The sequence below is a fragment of the Anolis sagrei genome, chromosome 1 (genome assembly GCF_037176765.1).
Source record: "Anolis sagrei isolate rAnoSag1 chromosome 1, rAnoSag1.mat, whole genome shotgun sequence".
Classification (NCBI taxonomy): domain Eukaryota; kingdom Metazoa; phylum Chordata; class Lepidosauria; order Squamata; family Dactyloidae; genus Anolis; species Anolis sagrei.
Window position 1 is genome coordinate 231,720,396 of NC_090021.1, and position 16,306 is coordinate 231,736,701.

The following is a 16,306-nucleotide window of genomic DNA, read 5'->3' on the forward strand; positions in this document are numbered from 1 at the left end:
TACATTGAGATTGAATGAAAATACAAATGTGCAAAATGCAGTTTCTCCCAATGTAGTTTCATGGCATTTCTTCTTTATGCCCCCCTGTAACCATAAGGGAGGAGAGGCAGATATATATAGATAGATAAAATTATGAAGCACCACTTTGCATGCTTTTGTGCTCTCAGTAGCCCAAAGGCATGTCTTTTATTTCACCAGGATCTCCCTTCAGCACAAGCACTCTGCACTAGATTTGCTTAGCACCTTCCTTGGGGAAAAATATAATTTCTGCATTAATCAGACCATCAGGAAACGTATTTGTCTGGGACAATCATGATTAATCCAGCAATAACATGCCAATGTATTGTTGAAGGCTTCGTGGCTGGAAACACTGGGTTGTTGTAGGTTTTCCGGGTTATATGGCCATGTTCTAGAAGCATTCTCTCCTGACGTTTCACCTGCATATATGGCAGGCATCCTCAGTGGTTGTGAGGTCTGTTGGAAACTAAGATATATAAACCCAATTTATATATCTTAGATGCAGGTGAAATGTCAGGAGAGAGTGCTTCTAGAATATGGTCATACAGCCCAGAAAACTCACAACAACCCAATAACATGCAAGTTTATAAGGCTAGCAGTGCTTCTTCTTTTGAAGGACTTGCTTGTGCGATTGATTGAGTTGGCATGTCACACGTTTCTAAATACTCCTGGAGTTTTTGGCATGCCAGAATTACAGAGAAGAAAGTATAGGATAATGGTAGGCAATTAGATGTGTTGCAAGGTTGTTGTTGTTCTTTTACATGCTTTTACTGATTTAAGCACTGTGGTGCTGGGTTGCCATTTCCCTTGTAGTGGACAGTGTTCTGCCAGTGGGGTTGCCCCAACCAAGCTGGGAAGGGAAGAGAGGCCAAGGAGGGCCTGCCTGCAACAAGAGAGAAGAAAGGAAACTGCTTTCTTTTCGCCTGCCCAGCACAAGTTAATGAATCAACCTTGGAGCCATTAAAAGGGAGCAGGCGCTAAGTGGCTGGTGCACAGACATCTGACCTTTGATCCTTCTGAGAACAATAGGACTTTCTCTCGCTCACGCTCTCTCTCTCTCTCTCAAGTTGCCGGTCCAACTGAGAAGGGTCTGGCTCTCTTCCTGGTGTTCAGGGAAGCTGGAACACTTTTGGCAGTGCTTTAGTCCCAGTTCAAAGGCTTCCCTTTGTGGATGAGCAAGAGGCGGGATGCCAGGGTGGGTTGGAGGCACTCTGCTATTCACCAAGATTAATTGCAGCTGGAGGATGGAAGCAAGTAAGGCCAGCTTTAAGAAAGACATTGGGCAGGGCAGGGCAAGGAGCCCGCGTAAGGGATAAATGCCAAGGCAGCTGATTAATTGGACTGGAACAAATCACTCTTGGGCACAGTCTGCACTATCTTAAATTTTCCCTGTGCAAGAAGATAGAAGTGACAAAGAATGAGGAAAGCCATTGGAAGTAGTAGGTAGATTAAACTTGAGTAATAGAGTGTGTTTTCCATCACTGAAGGCAGATGGTGACAGAGGCCCACACACTAAGGTGATTTTGTATCATTTGGGTCATAACACGAAGATGCTTAGGATTTAATCCAGTACAAGTTTGATAGTCTCATGCATGAATGTGACAGGTTATTGATTTAAAAACTCTGCAAAAGGAAAGGTGCTTGTGGTTTCTCTCTTTAACCTTTGTTTATTTATTTACCATACTTATACTCTGCCCTTCTCACCCTCAAAGGTGGCTCATATTGTGCTTTGTCACATTACACTAGTCTCCTGTTTCTTCCAGCACAGGTGGAAAAGGCTCTTGCAGGGCTTGAACTGTGGGCACTCTCTGCGTAGAAGCAGAGGGAACATCAACATGGACTTACATTCTGAGATTTGGATTGGATATTCAGTAGCTCCTCTACATTTGCAGAGGAGAGATATGCAGAGTTCCTATTAACGTATGAAAGCTGCATAAATAAATAAAATGCCACCACTGTGCCTTTTCTATCTTAGAGAAGACATCTGTGGGTTCTCCAGTGAGGTTCTGTGATAACATCTTCCTTGAAGTTGATCATCACACTGGAGAATCTACAAGTTCCTAAGGAGAACATATTGTTTTAGCTGCATGTAGGGTAGATTCAGAGGAAGAGGGAAAAATACAGCCATCTGAAAATAATTAAACCTGTGAATGCTTAACCCACAAATGTGGAAGGGTGACTTGAGACTTCAGCAGAGGCTAGATGATGCCTTTAGTGGAGAAAGGCTTGGTATATTGTGAGTAAAAGTCAGACAGTCAAGGCAATGGAAAATTGGTAGTGTTGTCAGAACATGCAACACTTCACTTTTGACATGACATAGAAATAAACTAATAACTTCATAACACTACAGAATGAATCCACTTTGAATCCGGTTTCTGCCTCCTGCAGAATTCTGGGGTTTGTAGTTTAGCCTCACTAAACTATAAACCCCAGAATTCTGCAGGAGGCAGAAACCCGATTTAAAATGAATTCATTTGCTAGTGTTATGAAGTAGCATGACTTATAACTAAGGAAACACTCAACAAGTAGTTGCACCGACCAATTCTGGACCTATGATAATAATAAACATGCATGGAACATATGTTTGTTTCAGTTATCCAATACAGTTTTTAAAAAACTGTTTCTGGTCCTTAGTACACTAGGAGATACATCTTCATTTAAAAAGAAATAATATATGCTTATAAGGGCCCCCTGGTAGCACAGTGGGTTCAGCTGCTGAGCTGCTGAAATTGCTGACTGAAAGGTTGGCAATTCGAATTCAGGGAGCGGGATGAGTTCCCGCTGTTAGTCCCAGCTTCTTCCAACTTAGCAGTTCTAAAACATGCAAATGTGAGTAGATCAATAGGTGCCACTTCTGCAGGAAGGTAATGGTGCTCCATGCAGGCCCGTAGCCAGGATTTTGTTTCGGGAGGGGGGGGGTACTGAGTTTGGTTTGGGGGGGCTGAGTCTGGTTCGGGGGGGCTGAGTCTGAGTGAAAAGAGGGTCTACCCTAGCAAACCTTTTGTATTGTTACCCCAATACCCCCATGCATATGGGATATATTGAGTATAGTGATCAGATCATGATATGAATAAACATAGCAGTTTAAATAATGCACCAGTAAGGCCTTCTCGCGGACCACCATCAGAATTTCAAGGGGGGAGGTGAAGCCCCCAACCCCCCCCCCCCCCCCAGCTACATGCCTGGCTCCATGCAATCATGCTGGCCACATGACCTTGAAATTGTCTATGGACAATGCTGGCTCTTCGGTTTAGAAATGGAGATGAGCAGCACTCCTCAGTCGGACACTACAAGACTTAATGTCAGGGGAAAACCTTTATGTTACCTTTAATATTTGCTTTTGTTGGGGACCTTGAAGCTATTAAATGAGAATGCGTTATATATTTTACTGCTTGTCCATGGAATGCATACTGTGGTGTTCAGGAGCAACAAGTAAAATAGCTACATGTTATTTATTGGTTCTGCTTCTGTTTGTGCATGTTGAGATTGGGCCCAGAAATGTAAGTAGACCAAGGAGCTTTTTGTAGCACAGAGGTAGATGGTGGGAAAAGCTCCCTTTGCTGCATGTCTCTGTGTCACTGTGCTGTATAAAGCATAAGAGCAGAGCAGAGCAAGGAAGAAGCTGACAGCCTTTGCCTGAAGCAGCAGAGGAATTTCTTCTTTTGCTGATTTAAAGATGAATAGCTCTTGAAAGAGTCATGAGTTTGCCTTGTGAGCCCAGTGCCTTTGTGCTTGTCAGGAGAACCTGCTAGAAATGTCTTTGCATGGAGCTTCTGGGAGGCATACTGCTGCTCTTTGTTTCACAGGGTGAAGCTGAGGTTGGGGGTGGTGTTGTCTGTGCCTCCTGGGCATGTTCTGTTCTGGCCCTTATTAGGTCACTGGGGGGTTGTTGAAGCCTCTCTGAATGACCCATAGTAGTGGGGATAAGGATGCCCGGAGGAGCTGTGCACACACGAGGTTGGGCGTGGGCTTGCACATGTGCTGGGCAGGATGGGGGAAGGAGTGGGAAACGCTTCCTGTGAAATATATTCAAGGAGGATTTCTATACCAAGCAATTGTTTGGTGGAGGAAGGAAAGGGATTAGTATAAGGAATTGTGGAGCACAGGAAAGGAAGGGGAAGGCAGGATGGGCTTTGTGTTTCTCATTAAGAGCACAGTAGAGCAGCTGCTTGTTGTCAACTATGGGTTTTGACTTTTTTTTTTTTTTTTTTGCTTTTCAATGCAAGTGTGTATGTATATGAGGGGGGCCTTGCTTCTTGGCCAACTCTCCCCTTCACACCAGGATAGCCACGAGCTCTCCAGCTCCCTGCCTCAGGGTAAGAGAGGCCTAAATTAACTCTGTGATTTTCTCTCTCATTGATGCCAGTACTCAAGCAAAGCCATGTGTCCAACACCTGTTTGCCCTTTGAAAATGTACATGTATCCCCAGGTTGCATCCAAATGTCTCTCCTAAGCTCAGCCCCTGCAGGCTCTTCTGTTCTAATTCGGTCCATATGACCACATGACACCATGCCAATATCTTCCCAAACCTTGAAATAGCCTGTGGGGCAAATATGCTTGTGGCCAGGAGCTTCCTGTGCTCCTGTATTTTGTGGCTAAATGGAAAGTGCAGAATGGAAATGTTAGAAGAATAGGTAGGGCATGATGGTGGGGAACCTTGGTGGTTCTCTCCTTCCTTCCTCCCTCCCTCCCTCCCTTCCATTGCAGGCAGGAGTCTGTACAATTTGGGTGGTGGGGAAACAATCTAAGTGGCTGAAAGGCTGGAATGCCACTCTCAAGGCAGCAAGGACTGGGACCTACAGACACACATTAGACCTTTTTCCTGCTGTGTTGCTGAAAAGGTTGTCTGTCTGCACTTGTCATTGTCTTTGCAAAAAGCTTCTGTCACTGTGCCTTGAAAAAGCAATCATTCATAAGCTTGGCTAAGTTGCCTACACTTTATGCAAGCTTGAAAGACTGCCTTGAGTATAAATGATAAAATATAAGGTTTTCCTGGGGGTGTTGGTATCCTCTGTGTCAATTCCTCAGCCCCTAGAATAATACTATGTTGAGAATATGAAAAGGAATGTGCAAGCTGTGGATCGAGATCTCTTTCTGCCTCACCTTATTCATGCTGTGGACTTGATGTCAAAAATCACCTTTATTTCTTATGGGATCTCCAGTTTTGCATTCTCTGATCCCCATCAGATTTAGCCTTCTTGCTGGCATGCATCTAGGCTCCCCTGTACGAATAGGCATCTATAAATCTGTGCCTATAAAATGGGGGTCCATGCAGTCATGCTGGCCACGTGACCTTGGAGGTGTCTACAGACTATGTGGGCTCTTTGGCTTAGAAATGGAGATGAGCACCAACTCCCAGAGTCAGACATGCCCGGACTTAATGTCAGGGGGGAACCTTTACGTTTTTATAAACCAGTGACATGATAAGAACAAGATATCAAGGGACTCAGGTGGGTGACAGAGCATGGAATCCACTACATTTCTGTCACAGGAAGAGAAACAAAGATGCCTCAATTCCTGAGCTTGTGTGTGACCTTTAGCTACCTCAAACATTTGTCCTATATGATCCAAGAGTGGTCCTCCAATGTTTATTGTCGCCCTGCAAAAATCCTGGATTTCAATGGAAGCCATGCCTTTCTATGGGTGCATTGCTTCCATTGTAAACCAAAAACTAAATAGTTCTGGACTGGCCCCTTTCGTGCTTCTTAAATCAATAAGCTGGAAATCAGTCCCAGGGCTTATTGTATGGGCAGAAGTCTTGGAGAAATCCTGGGTTCAGGATGTTCAGGTGCATCTAAAGTGCAAGAATGGCCCCCTAAGCTTGTTAATGATTTGAAGTAAGGTGGCATGGCAAGAAGAGGCCTTTCAGTCGAGACTTAGATGGTGAAGCATTGCAAAGGAAGTATGTACCATTGGTTGTAGTGAAGGAATTGGTTCCTGGCATGATTAATCCCACCCCCCTTTCCCTTCCTCCTAATCTTGGAGTGATCCTACAGTGGTGTCCAGGGTTTTCCTCTCCATGGTCTCCTTTCAACCTTTGCATGCTTGCAGTGTTGGAAAAAAGGACAGCACAGTAGGTAGCAGCAGGCCCTGGCTGCGTTAGCAAGGAGAGGGTTAATAAAGAGAAAAAAGCAGTGCAGGCTATAGCAGCAGCCTCCTCCTCCTCCTCCCGCTTTCCTCTTCTCCCCCTTAATCCTTGAGCACAGTGTGGAAGCAAGTGTGGAGGCAGGGCTGGGCTGGGTTTGGCTTCTGTCCCTCCACAACTTTCCCCTTGTCCATCAGCGTAGGCACCCAAAGGGAAGGGCTGGCAGAGCTCTGGCGCAGGAGCATAAAAGGAGCCCTCTGTGTGCATGCCTCTGGGTGTGTGTGTGTGTGTCTGTTTGTGCATGTGTGTTACTGCACCAGGCGGGAGGGTGAGTGGGTGGGCAGGCATGGGAGCTGCGAGTGGTGCTGCCTCCTGGGACTTGCTATTTCCTCTCTTTGTGTTTGGTGAAACTCCTCCCCGGGGTACCAGGTTTTCCTGAAGGAGGCTCTGGAGCAAACACTGGAGAAGGCCCGGGAAGAAGAGCTGAGGAAAGCGGCGACCATCATCCGAGCCCACGTCCTGGGCTACATGGCAAGGTCAGTGCTGGGGTTGACTCCTCTGCCCCTGCCTGCAGCGCTCTTGGCCTCGTGCCCTTTGCCTCTCTCTTGCTGGCCTTGCTTTGCTCTTTCCTCCTTTGGCCTTCTGCCACCCAGGAATAAAACATCTCAGGCCACTGGTGACAAAGTTAGCAGCTCTCTCTCTCTCTTCTGCCTCTTTCCTGCTGCGCTTCTCATCCTACATGGAAATATCTTACTTTGCAACTTTCCCAGGTCTTCAATTCTGCATTGTTCAGGGAAAATGCCAGTTTCCCCCCTGCATTTATAAAAGTGTAGAGCAGACATGGTCAAACTTTGGCCCTCCAGGTGTTTTGGACTTCAACTCCCACCATTCCTAACAGCCTCAGGCCCTTTCCTTTTCCCCCTTCAGCCGCTTAAGCAGCTGAGGGGGAAAAGGAAGGGGCCTGAGGCTGTTAGGAATGGTGGGAGTTGAAGTCCAAAACACCTGGAGGGCCCAAGTTTGCCCATACTTGGTATAGAGGCTGTATCCACACGTTAGAATTTCAGCAGTTTGCTGTTAAATGAATTGTCATGCCTCATTGCAATGGGATTCTGGGATTTGTAGTTCTGTGAGGTATTCATCCTTCGGTGTCAGAGAGCTTGGGTGCTGCAACAAACTACAGATTTCAAGATTCCACGAGATGCAGCTAGGGCAGCTCTAGTAATGTCAAACTGCATTAATTCTGCAGGGTGAATACAACCCTAGACTAAACTTTCTGCCTTATACATCCCTTCCCATTTCCTCCTCCCTGTTGGGTTTCTGGATGCACAGAAGGGATGGGAGAGCCATTAGGAGTCTCTCTCTTTATGGCAGGCAGTCGGTCTCCAGGCTCTGTGTTCACATCCGCGTTTCCAAGTGGCTCTTATCTCTGCATACTCACTCGGGCAGGCCTTTGTCTCGACTTGTTCTGGCAAATTGCTATGTGCGCACATTAGGACAATCACCTCCACTCCAGGAACAGCCACTGTGATGAGGAGCAACAGGGCCTGTGCATGTTTCAGGAATGCATTGAAAAGCATAGAAATCAATACTGGAGAAAGGAGTTCAGTGGAATTTAAGCCCAATGTTTTATTTTCAGTAGGTTTCTAGCCTCCGTTAAGGTTGCAAAGAGAAGCTTGAAAATGTGTAGGTAGTGCCTGATGGAACCCTCAAACGTAATTGGATAAAAAAAAGTAGAAAGATGGGAGCTGAACAGAACATTTGGGAGGTGGAGCTTCCATATCCTGCCTTCAAAGCTTTTTCCCTTAGCCAAAACATAATAAATCAACCATGCATACAGAATAAATTATGCAGAGAGAAAAATTATTTGCCCAAATCAACAGCATTTGGAAGGTATAACTACAAGCCAGACCTAATCAGGACTTGGCTGTAGTACACAGGAACAGTGATGATAGTACAGATTTGAGTCTCTCTTGTCCAAAATGCTTGGAACAGAAGTGTTCTGGATTTTGCATTTTTTTTTCACATTTGCATATATGTCATAATGAAGTATCTTAGAGATGAGATCCAAGTCTAAGCATGAAGTTCATTTATGTTTAATATGCACCTTCCACACATAGCCTGAAAGTTAGTATTATACACCGTTTTTAAAAATAATTTGGTGCATGAAATGGAGTTTGTATACTTTGAATCAGGTGTCCAAAAAAGTGATGTTCAACCTATAATGCCATATATATATCAGTGCTCCTCAACCTGGAAGTTGGGAACCCTTGGGGGGGTTGCAAGTGAGGTTTCAGAGGGTCACCAAAGACAATAAAAAAACACATTTTTCTCTTAGGAACCCCATTGGCAGAGAAGGCTGAAGATCTCTCCTCTTCTACTTCTCTTCCTTTTTGGTGTTGGTGACCTACAACTCCCAGAATTAAAAACTAGACCCTCCCCTCTCAACTCCACCAGTATTCAATGTTGGCCATTTAGATAGTGTGCCAAGTTTGGTGCAGATCCCTTGTGGGCTGGGTTCAGAGTGCTCTTTGATTTTAGGATAATTATAAATCCTAGCAATTACCACTCCCAAATGTCAAAGTCTATTTTCCCCAAACTCCATCAATGTTCACATCTGGGCATATTGAGTATTCGTTTCAAGTTTGGTCCAGATCCATCATTATTTGAGTCCACAGTGCTCTCTGAATATAAGTGAACTATTTATTTATGCTATTTATACCCCACCTTTCTCTATCCCAAAGGGAACTCAAGGCAACTTACATAGAGGCAATTATTCAATGGCTTAAAATACATACAATTCCAAAATATTAAAAATTAAAATTAATACATATTAAACATTTAAAAAACATACTACAACTCCAAAACCCAAGGTCAGTGCTCACCAAACCCTTTCAGTATTTTCTCTTAGTCATGGGAGTTCTATGTGCCAGGATTGGTTCAATTCCACCTTTGATTGTAGGTGAACTATAAATCCCAGCAACAACAACTTCCAAATGTCAAGGTCTATTTCCCCCAAACTCCATTGGTGTTCACATTTGGGCATATTGAGTATCCCTGCCAAGTTTGGTCCAGATCCATCATTGTTTGAGTGCAATGCTCTCTGAAGATAGATAAACTACAACTCCAAAACTCAAGGTCTGTGTCCACGAAAACCTTCCAGTGTTTTCTGTTGGTTTGTGTGCCAAGTTTGGTTCAATTCCATCGTTGTTGGAGTTCAAAATGCTCTTTGATAGTACGTTAACTATAAATCCCAACAACTACAACTCCCAAATGACAAAACCAATCCCTCCCCAACCCCATCAGTATTCAAATTCGGGCATGCCAAATTTGGTCCACAGAATGAAAATACATCCCGCATATCAGATATTTACATTGCGACTCATAGCGTTAGCTAAATTACAGTTTTGACATAGCATGAAAATAATGTTATGGTTGGGGGTTACCACAACATGAAGAACTATATTAAGGGGTCGTGGCATTAAGAATGTTGAGAACCACTGGCATATATTATCAGCATCACTACTGTTATTAACATATCTAGATGCATTCAAAACTGCACTAAGATAACCAAAATTCTGTTCATTGTATATGTGCAGCACACACTGTATATGAGAGAAATTCTACATGTTATATATCTAATGCAAAGGCTAAGTAAGCTTTTTTTTGTACTACACGGAGCTTCTTCAAGTCAAACAAAGGATGGAAATGATACAGGGCAGCAAAGTAGGGTCATGGGGGAAGGAAACCATGCAGCCTTCTAGATGTTGGATTGCATGTCCCATCAGCCCTAGCCAGTGGTGAGGAATTCCATTAGCTGCCACCCAATAACATCTTGGAGGGCCACATCAATTCCGCAACTGCAACAAAGTATACCAAGAACAGACAACAAATTATTAATTGTTTAATGTGCTATTATAATGTTGTTGCATAGTGGGGCCTGGTGCTATTTGAATGTCCTGTCTTGGGTTTCTGTGGAGTTACATGGAAGATCTCTAACCAATCAAGTCTCACTCAGTCACTAATCTGGCTTCTGTGGACCAGGTGTGCATGAGAACACAAGTTGTACGGAACATGTCTGAAGGGTGGGGTAGATTTAGATCAAAGAAGCTGTGGGCAAAATGGGGGGGGGGGGGTAATCACATAATACCCCGCTCCCCAAAAAACCTGCTTCTCCCTTGCAGACCTTCAGCTTTCAAAGTCCAGCTAGGGGGAAAAAAAGCCAGGAGTGTTGGAGAAGAGTATGATCATAAAGGATTCAGCATTTCGTCATCTCACCTGAATTTCCTTTGCATTACATGGCCTGTGTAAACACACACACCCAGTTGTCATTCTGCTTCAGTGCAGTGATACAATGACACAGGCCATTCATGATTGCTGTTCTGCTACCATGGCTTGTTTAGACCCTGAGAGTTTGCTAAAACTTTCACACACATTCTAAAGCTTATCTTTGCAACTTTAAGTGTTTTGTGTGTGTGTGTGTGTCTATGTCTGTGTATTTCAGGAGCGACTTGAGAAGCTGCAAGTCACTTCCGGTGTAAGAGAATTGGCAGTCTGCAAAGACGTTGCCATGGGGATGCCCAGATGTTTTGATATCATCCTTGTGGGAGGCTTCTCTCATGTCCCCTCATGGGGAGCTAGAGCTGACAGGGGGAGCTCATCTGCGCTCTCCCTGGATTCGAACTTCCGACCTGTCGGTCTTCAGTCCTGCTAGCACAAGAGTTTAACTCATTGTGCCAGCGAGGGCTCCTAATGTTAAGTGCTAGCATTTTGTTAGTATTTATTTATTTATTTTAAAAAGAAATAATAACACTGAATTGCAACTTAGATTCTCAGGCTGCTGCCCAGTATCCATTTCACTTCTTACAGGATTAAATTCTAGAATTACAAAACCCACAAATTCCTAACTGCTGCCAATGCTATTGGTATTTAATTCAGCCTTCTCCAGCGGGCTGATTATGGCTCCTTCTAAACTGTCCTTATATCCCAGAATCTGATCCCAGATTATCTGATTGTCCCAGATTATATGGCAGTGGAGACTCATATAATCCAGTTCAAAGCAGATAACCTAGGATCAGATCCTGGGATATAAGGACAGTGTAGAAGAGGCCTATGTTTGTTGCAGATGATGGAAGTTGTAGGGCACCTCCAGAGGTCAACAGATTAGAATAGGTTGATCCCTGGGTTGTTGTAACTTTTTCGGGCTTGTTCCAGAAGCATTATCTCCTGACATTTCACCCGCATTTAGGCAGGTACCCTCAGAGGTTGTGAGGTCTACTCTCTTTCTGTGCAGAGTACTAGCACTTCCCTTTATTCTCACCGAAATTGCCCATTCCCAGCTCATAAGGTAGCAGGCAGGGTGACAGGCAAGTCTGCCTATAGGGTAACATATGGAAACATGACTGAGATAAATCAGGAGAAAAATCCTCTGAAGATTCCAGCCACAGATGCAGGCAAAACGTCAGGAGAAAATGCTGCAAGAACATGGCCATACAACCTGGAAACCACACAGTACCCCAGTAATTCTAGCCATGAATTACTGGGGTATTGTGTGGTTTCCAGGCTGTATGGCCATGAAAGCCTTTGACAATACAAAATGTGGCATGATTCCTTTGGAATGGTTGCAAAGCATGCCAAGCCTCCCTCCCTGCTAGTGGGCTAAATGTGTGCTTTGCACAGCCCCAGAGGTTTTCTATTTTCTTTTTCGGCTGAGGTGGTGTGGAAACAGGAAATGAGTTGCCCCAAGAGTGAGATTCCTGAGACTCAGAAACCAGGTGGGTGACAGATGGTGCAGAAGGATAGCATGGGAAGAATGGCTTCTTGGAGTAAATACGTTTCAAATTTATTTTGGAGAGTGGTGGCTTTAATTGTGCTGATACGTTGAATCTGCCTTCTTGATGTCCTTGGTCTGAGTAGTGTCTTATAGAAACTTTCATGAGGAACAGGCATTGATTTAACCACCATCTGATTTCTGTTGGTGCAGAAAGAGGTATCAAAGGGTGCTAGCCAGTGTTGTGACCATCCAAAAGAACTACCGGGCCCACTTCTGGAAGAAGTCCCTGCTGCGCCTCAAGGCCTCCACCGTTGTCCTGCAGAAACACTGGCGCGGACAGCTGGCTCGCAGCCTCTACCGGCACCTGCTGCAGGAGGAACAGAGGCGGAGGCAGGAAGCCAAGGAGCAGAGGCGGCAAGAGGAAGAGAGGCTTAAAAAGGAGGAAGAAGAAAGACAATGGCAAGAAGAGAGGGAGTGTAGGAGGAAGAAGGAGGAGGAGGAGAAAAAGAAAAGGTATTGTAACCCTATTTCTATTTCTGTGGCTTGTTCTTCATAAAAGGTAACTGAGGAGCTAGGTTTCTACTGCAGGGATGAAGAGGTTCCTTCAAAAGAATTTACCAAACATAGGAAATCAGATTTTGGGGAGAAGAGTTTTAGAGGTGGCACAGCAGGTTAAACCACTAAGTTGCAGAACTTGCTGACCAGAAGGTTGGCAGTTTGAATCCACGGGATGGGGTGAACTCCTGCTGTTAGCCCCAGCTCCTGCCAACGAAAATCAGATTTCGGGGAGAAGGGTTTTAGACTTGTCTATCAGAGGTAACACAGCGGGTTAAACTGCTAAACTGCAGAACTTGCTAACTGGAAGGTCAGCAGTTCAAAACCATGGGACAGGGTAGGCTCCCATCTTAGCTCCAGCTTCTGCCAACCTAGCAGTTCGAAAACATGCAAATGTGAGTAGATCCATAGGGACTGCTCAGGCGGAAAGGTAATGGCACTCCATGCAGTCATGCAGGCCACATGACCTAGGAGATGTCTACGAACAATCCCGGCTGTTTGGCTTCGAAATTGAGATGCGCATCAACCCCCAGAGATGGACTCGACTAGACTTAATGATAGGGAAACCTTTACCTTTTTATCAGAGGGAATAAATTAAGTCCTAGGAAGGGTTGTTCTAAATAGCAAGGATGGATCAGTGCAATAGTAACTGCTCCCTTCTCATTCTACATTGCACAAAATTACTTGGTAGCTGAAATAGGCCTGCAGAGTTGAGGTTGCCTATACAAAGCAGAAGAGTCCTTTTTCTGAAACATGCCTGAATCAGTGTACACTTTCACAACCCCATCTTCTTTTTAGAAGACCACCCCCCAAGTCTGTATACTGGAAAGACTTTAAAAACCTCAACCTTCTGGGAAGCCACAATATCATAAATACTATTGACTTGGAGGCTTCGTTACAGTCCACATAATTTTTTTAAAGCTGTAAATAACATGATGCAGCAGTATTATTTAGCATAGGATTGATTTCGCCAAATAGCAGTGCTAAAAACGAGCTGTGGGATTTTTGTTGTGAGAATGTCCTATTGTTCCTTTTGCAAGCTTCTAACAAGATAGAGAGTAGGTTTCATTCATCAGTTTGTTTGTTTGTTTTTTTGTTTTGAACAGAGAAAAGGAGCAGTTGGAAGCAGCATTGCACCTGGCTCAGGTATGTTCTCCTGTTTCCCACTAACTTGCTTGTCCCCAGAATACTAACACATTTTTTTCAGACACTGTGAAAGCTTGTTTCTCAAATTAAAAATTGGCTTCAGAGAAGCAATGTTGGGACTGATATAGGGGCAGAGGCAGAAATTATCTTTCCCTTTTACAATCCCCAAGAGCCTCTGCTCAATGTAAGACACTTCTGTTCACAGCTGAATTCCTATAAATGGAAGAGCCCATTTGAACTGAACCTGTTGTCATTTAATATGGAGACAGAAAATATTTTTAAGAGAAATGAGTTTTGTACCATGGTCACTTTGGGCCAAATAGATTGTGCTTTGTTTTCATATAAGTGGCCATGTACCAGAGGTGAAATTGGCATGAGCATTCACAATGAACACAATGCTCCTCTTCAAAACTACCTTAAGCTTTCTCTGTGAGATGTTGCTAAAGCGTCACCCCTGAGATAAATGCATATGAAGAAATAGATTTAGGAGACTAGCTGAAGTGGTGTGTGAACAATACCTGATTTCTCAGGCTTGGAGATAACTTTCAGTTAAGGTCAACCTTGTTAAAGTTTTTAAAGAACCTTTGTGCTAGCTAACCAAGTTATTTTAGCACTAGTTTTTGTGAATGGCAGGCTACATGTATATATGTAGAGTTACATTGTTGACAGGTTGGGATCACAAGGAAATGTGATACAAAAAATGGCAATTGTGTTATTAACACTGCTCATAAATATACAATTGGCTAACTGCCACAAATATTCTAGCTTCTGTGAACAAATAAATAAGTCGGCTGGACTGTTAATTGCCTCTGAGGTATGAAAACAATTAGCTCTGCTGTCTAGAAAATCCCCGCTTTGTTTTTTTCTGACCTAGATGGAGGTGCTAAGGACACAAGAGGAGGCCCAGCCATTGCAGGAAGAGGAACGGCGTCAGATGGAGGAAATACTGCGCCTGGAAAGGGAGATTGAGAAGTTGCAATGGCAGCAGAAGACAGACCACATTTCCATCACCTGTGAAAACACCAAGAATGAAATGAAACGGCAGCGGGAGGAGGAGATACAGAGGCTAGAGAAAGAAGCATCTAGAGTTGCACAGGAGTTCTTGGAGCTGCTAGATTTTGGGAACCTGGATGAGAGCGTGCAAGGCTTGGAACGCTCCCTCTCCAACGAAGGGACCCTCAACATCGAGTGCAGCCTTGTAGCTCCTCTGGCCGAGGAAGAAGAAGATGAAGGTTTTCCTGCAGATGAAGAAGGTCCGCCAGTCCCCAGTCCAAGCCTCTTGAACCAGGACAGCAGCACCAGGACCAGTGATAACTATTACTCTGAGGAAGACACATCTCCCAATATGCCATTGCCTGAGGAGGGAGAGAATGGGGACCTCAGTTCCCTGAATCTTTCCACGGTGAGACCCGAGAGTCTTCAGAAACAGAGCATAGAAAACATCTACCATACTGTCTCAGAGATCCTGCCAGGTGACCTCGTGGAATCGGACGATCCCATCTACAGCTTGCCTCCAGATGTGGAGTCAGATTATGACCATGAGGAGTTTGAGGGCAGCGGAGAGGGTGGTAGCACGTCAGCGGAGCCACTGAATGGGGAGAAAGTCCTACACAATACTTACAGCAATGGTGTTGACTCCAACCGTGGAAGCCTGGACTCTGTAAGCACCTTTTGCTTCTTTGCAGAAAATACATCTTCCTTTAAGCAGAAAGCTTCCTTTCCTTTTATCTTTTCTGAGTGTGTTTGGCACTTACTTGTGCACTAGCTAATAGGGCTCTTTGGGAATAAAGGTGATTTCTCTTCTCAACACATCTTTGCTTGCCTCAAATCCATTGTGCAGGCAGGAAATCCATCAGCCTATTATTATTATTATTATTATTATTATTATTATTATTATTATTTATACCCTGCTTTATCTCTCCTGAAGGAGACTCAAAGCAGCTTAACAAAAGCATTAGTACACAATTGATAAACAGTATTAAAAATTCACAGTCTAAAAACATTCAAACATATTTGATGTATATTCAAGCTAAAACCGCCTGACTTTATCTTAAAAACCTTCATCTTTAAAAGTCTGCCTGAATAAAAAGGATTGAGCTTGCCACCGGAAGGAGAACTGGGAGGGGGCCTTTCTGGCTTCCCTGGGCAGGGAGTTCCAGAGTTGAGGGGCAGCCACCGAGAAGGAAGGCCTGCTCTCTCATTCCCACCAACCGAGCTTGAGATGGAGGTGGGACCGAGAGAATGGCCTCTCCTGAAGGTCTCAGGACTTGGGCAGGTTTGTACAAGAGGATGCGGTCACCAAATAACCTGGACCTGAGCCATCTAGGGCTTTAAAGGTCATAACCAGCACTTTGAATTGTGCCCAGAAACAGACTAGCAGCCAATGGAGCTGCTGCAATAAAGGGGTTGTCCGCTCTCTGCCGGCAGCCCAAGTTAGCAACCTGGTTGCAGCTCTTTGGGCCAGCTGAAGTTTCCAAGCACTCTTCAGGGGCATCCCCACATAGAGTCAGAGAAGTTGCATCGCAGCATCATGCTGATTAATCCAGTAATATAATTTCTGTCCATAGGATTGTTCAGTGTCATCTTTAGATTTATTTTTAAGCATGTCTTTTGGGGTTAGGGGAGTGGTTCTAAACTTGTGGATCCCCAGGTGTTTTGGCCTACAACTCTCAGAAATCCCAGCAAGTTTAGCAGCTGTTAGGATTTCTGGGAGTTGAAGGCCAAAACATCCG

General features: G+C 44.4%; 1 protein-coding gene across 3 annotated transcripts in view; it reads left to right on the forward strand.

Moving 5' to 3' along the window:
• LOC132773475 (unconventional myosin-X-like) overlaps window positions 1-16,306 on the forward strand; it is a 119,584-nt gene that overhangs the window by 80,755 nt on the left and 22,523 nt on the right. For all 3 annotated transcript variants that reach the window (XM_060772723.2, XM_067461000.1, XM_067461007.1), the window contains 4 exons: window positions 6,533-6,639; window positions 12,084-12,386; window positions 13,535-13,574; window positions 14,449-15,234. In XM_060772723.2, the coding sequence (XP_060628706.2) occupies window positions 6,533-6,639; window positions 12,084-12,386; window positions 13,535-13,574; window positions 14,449-15,234 (1,236 nt within the window). The remainder of the gene's footprint in view (window positions 1-6,532; window positions 6,640-12,083; window positions 12,387-13,534; window positions 13,575-14,448; window positions 15,235-16,306) is intronic.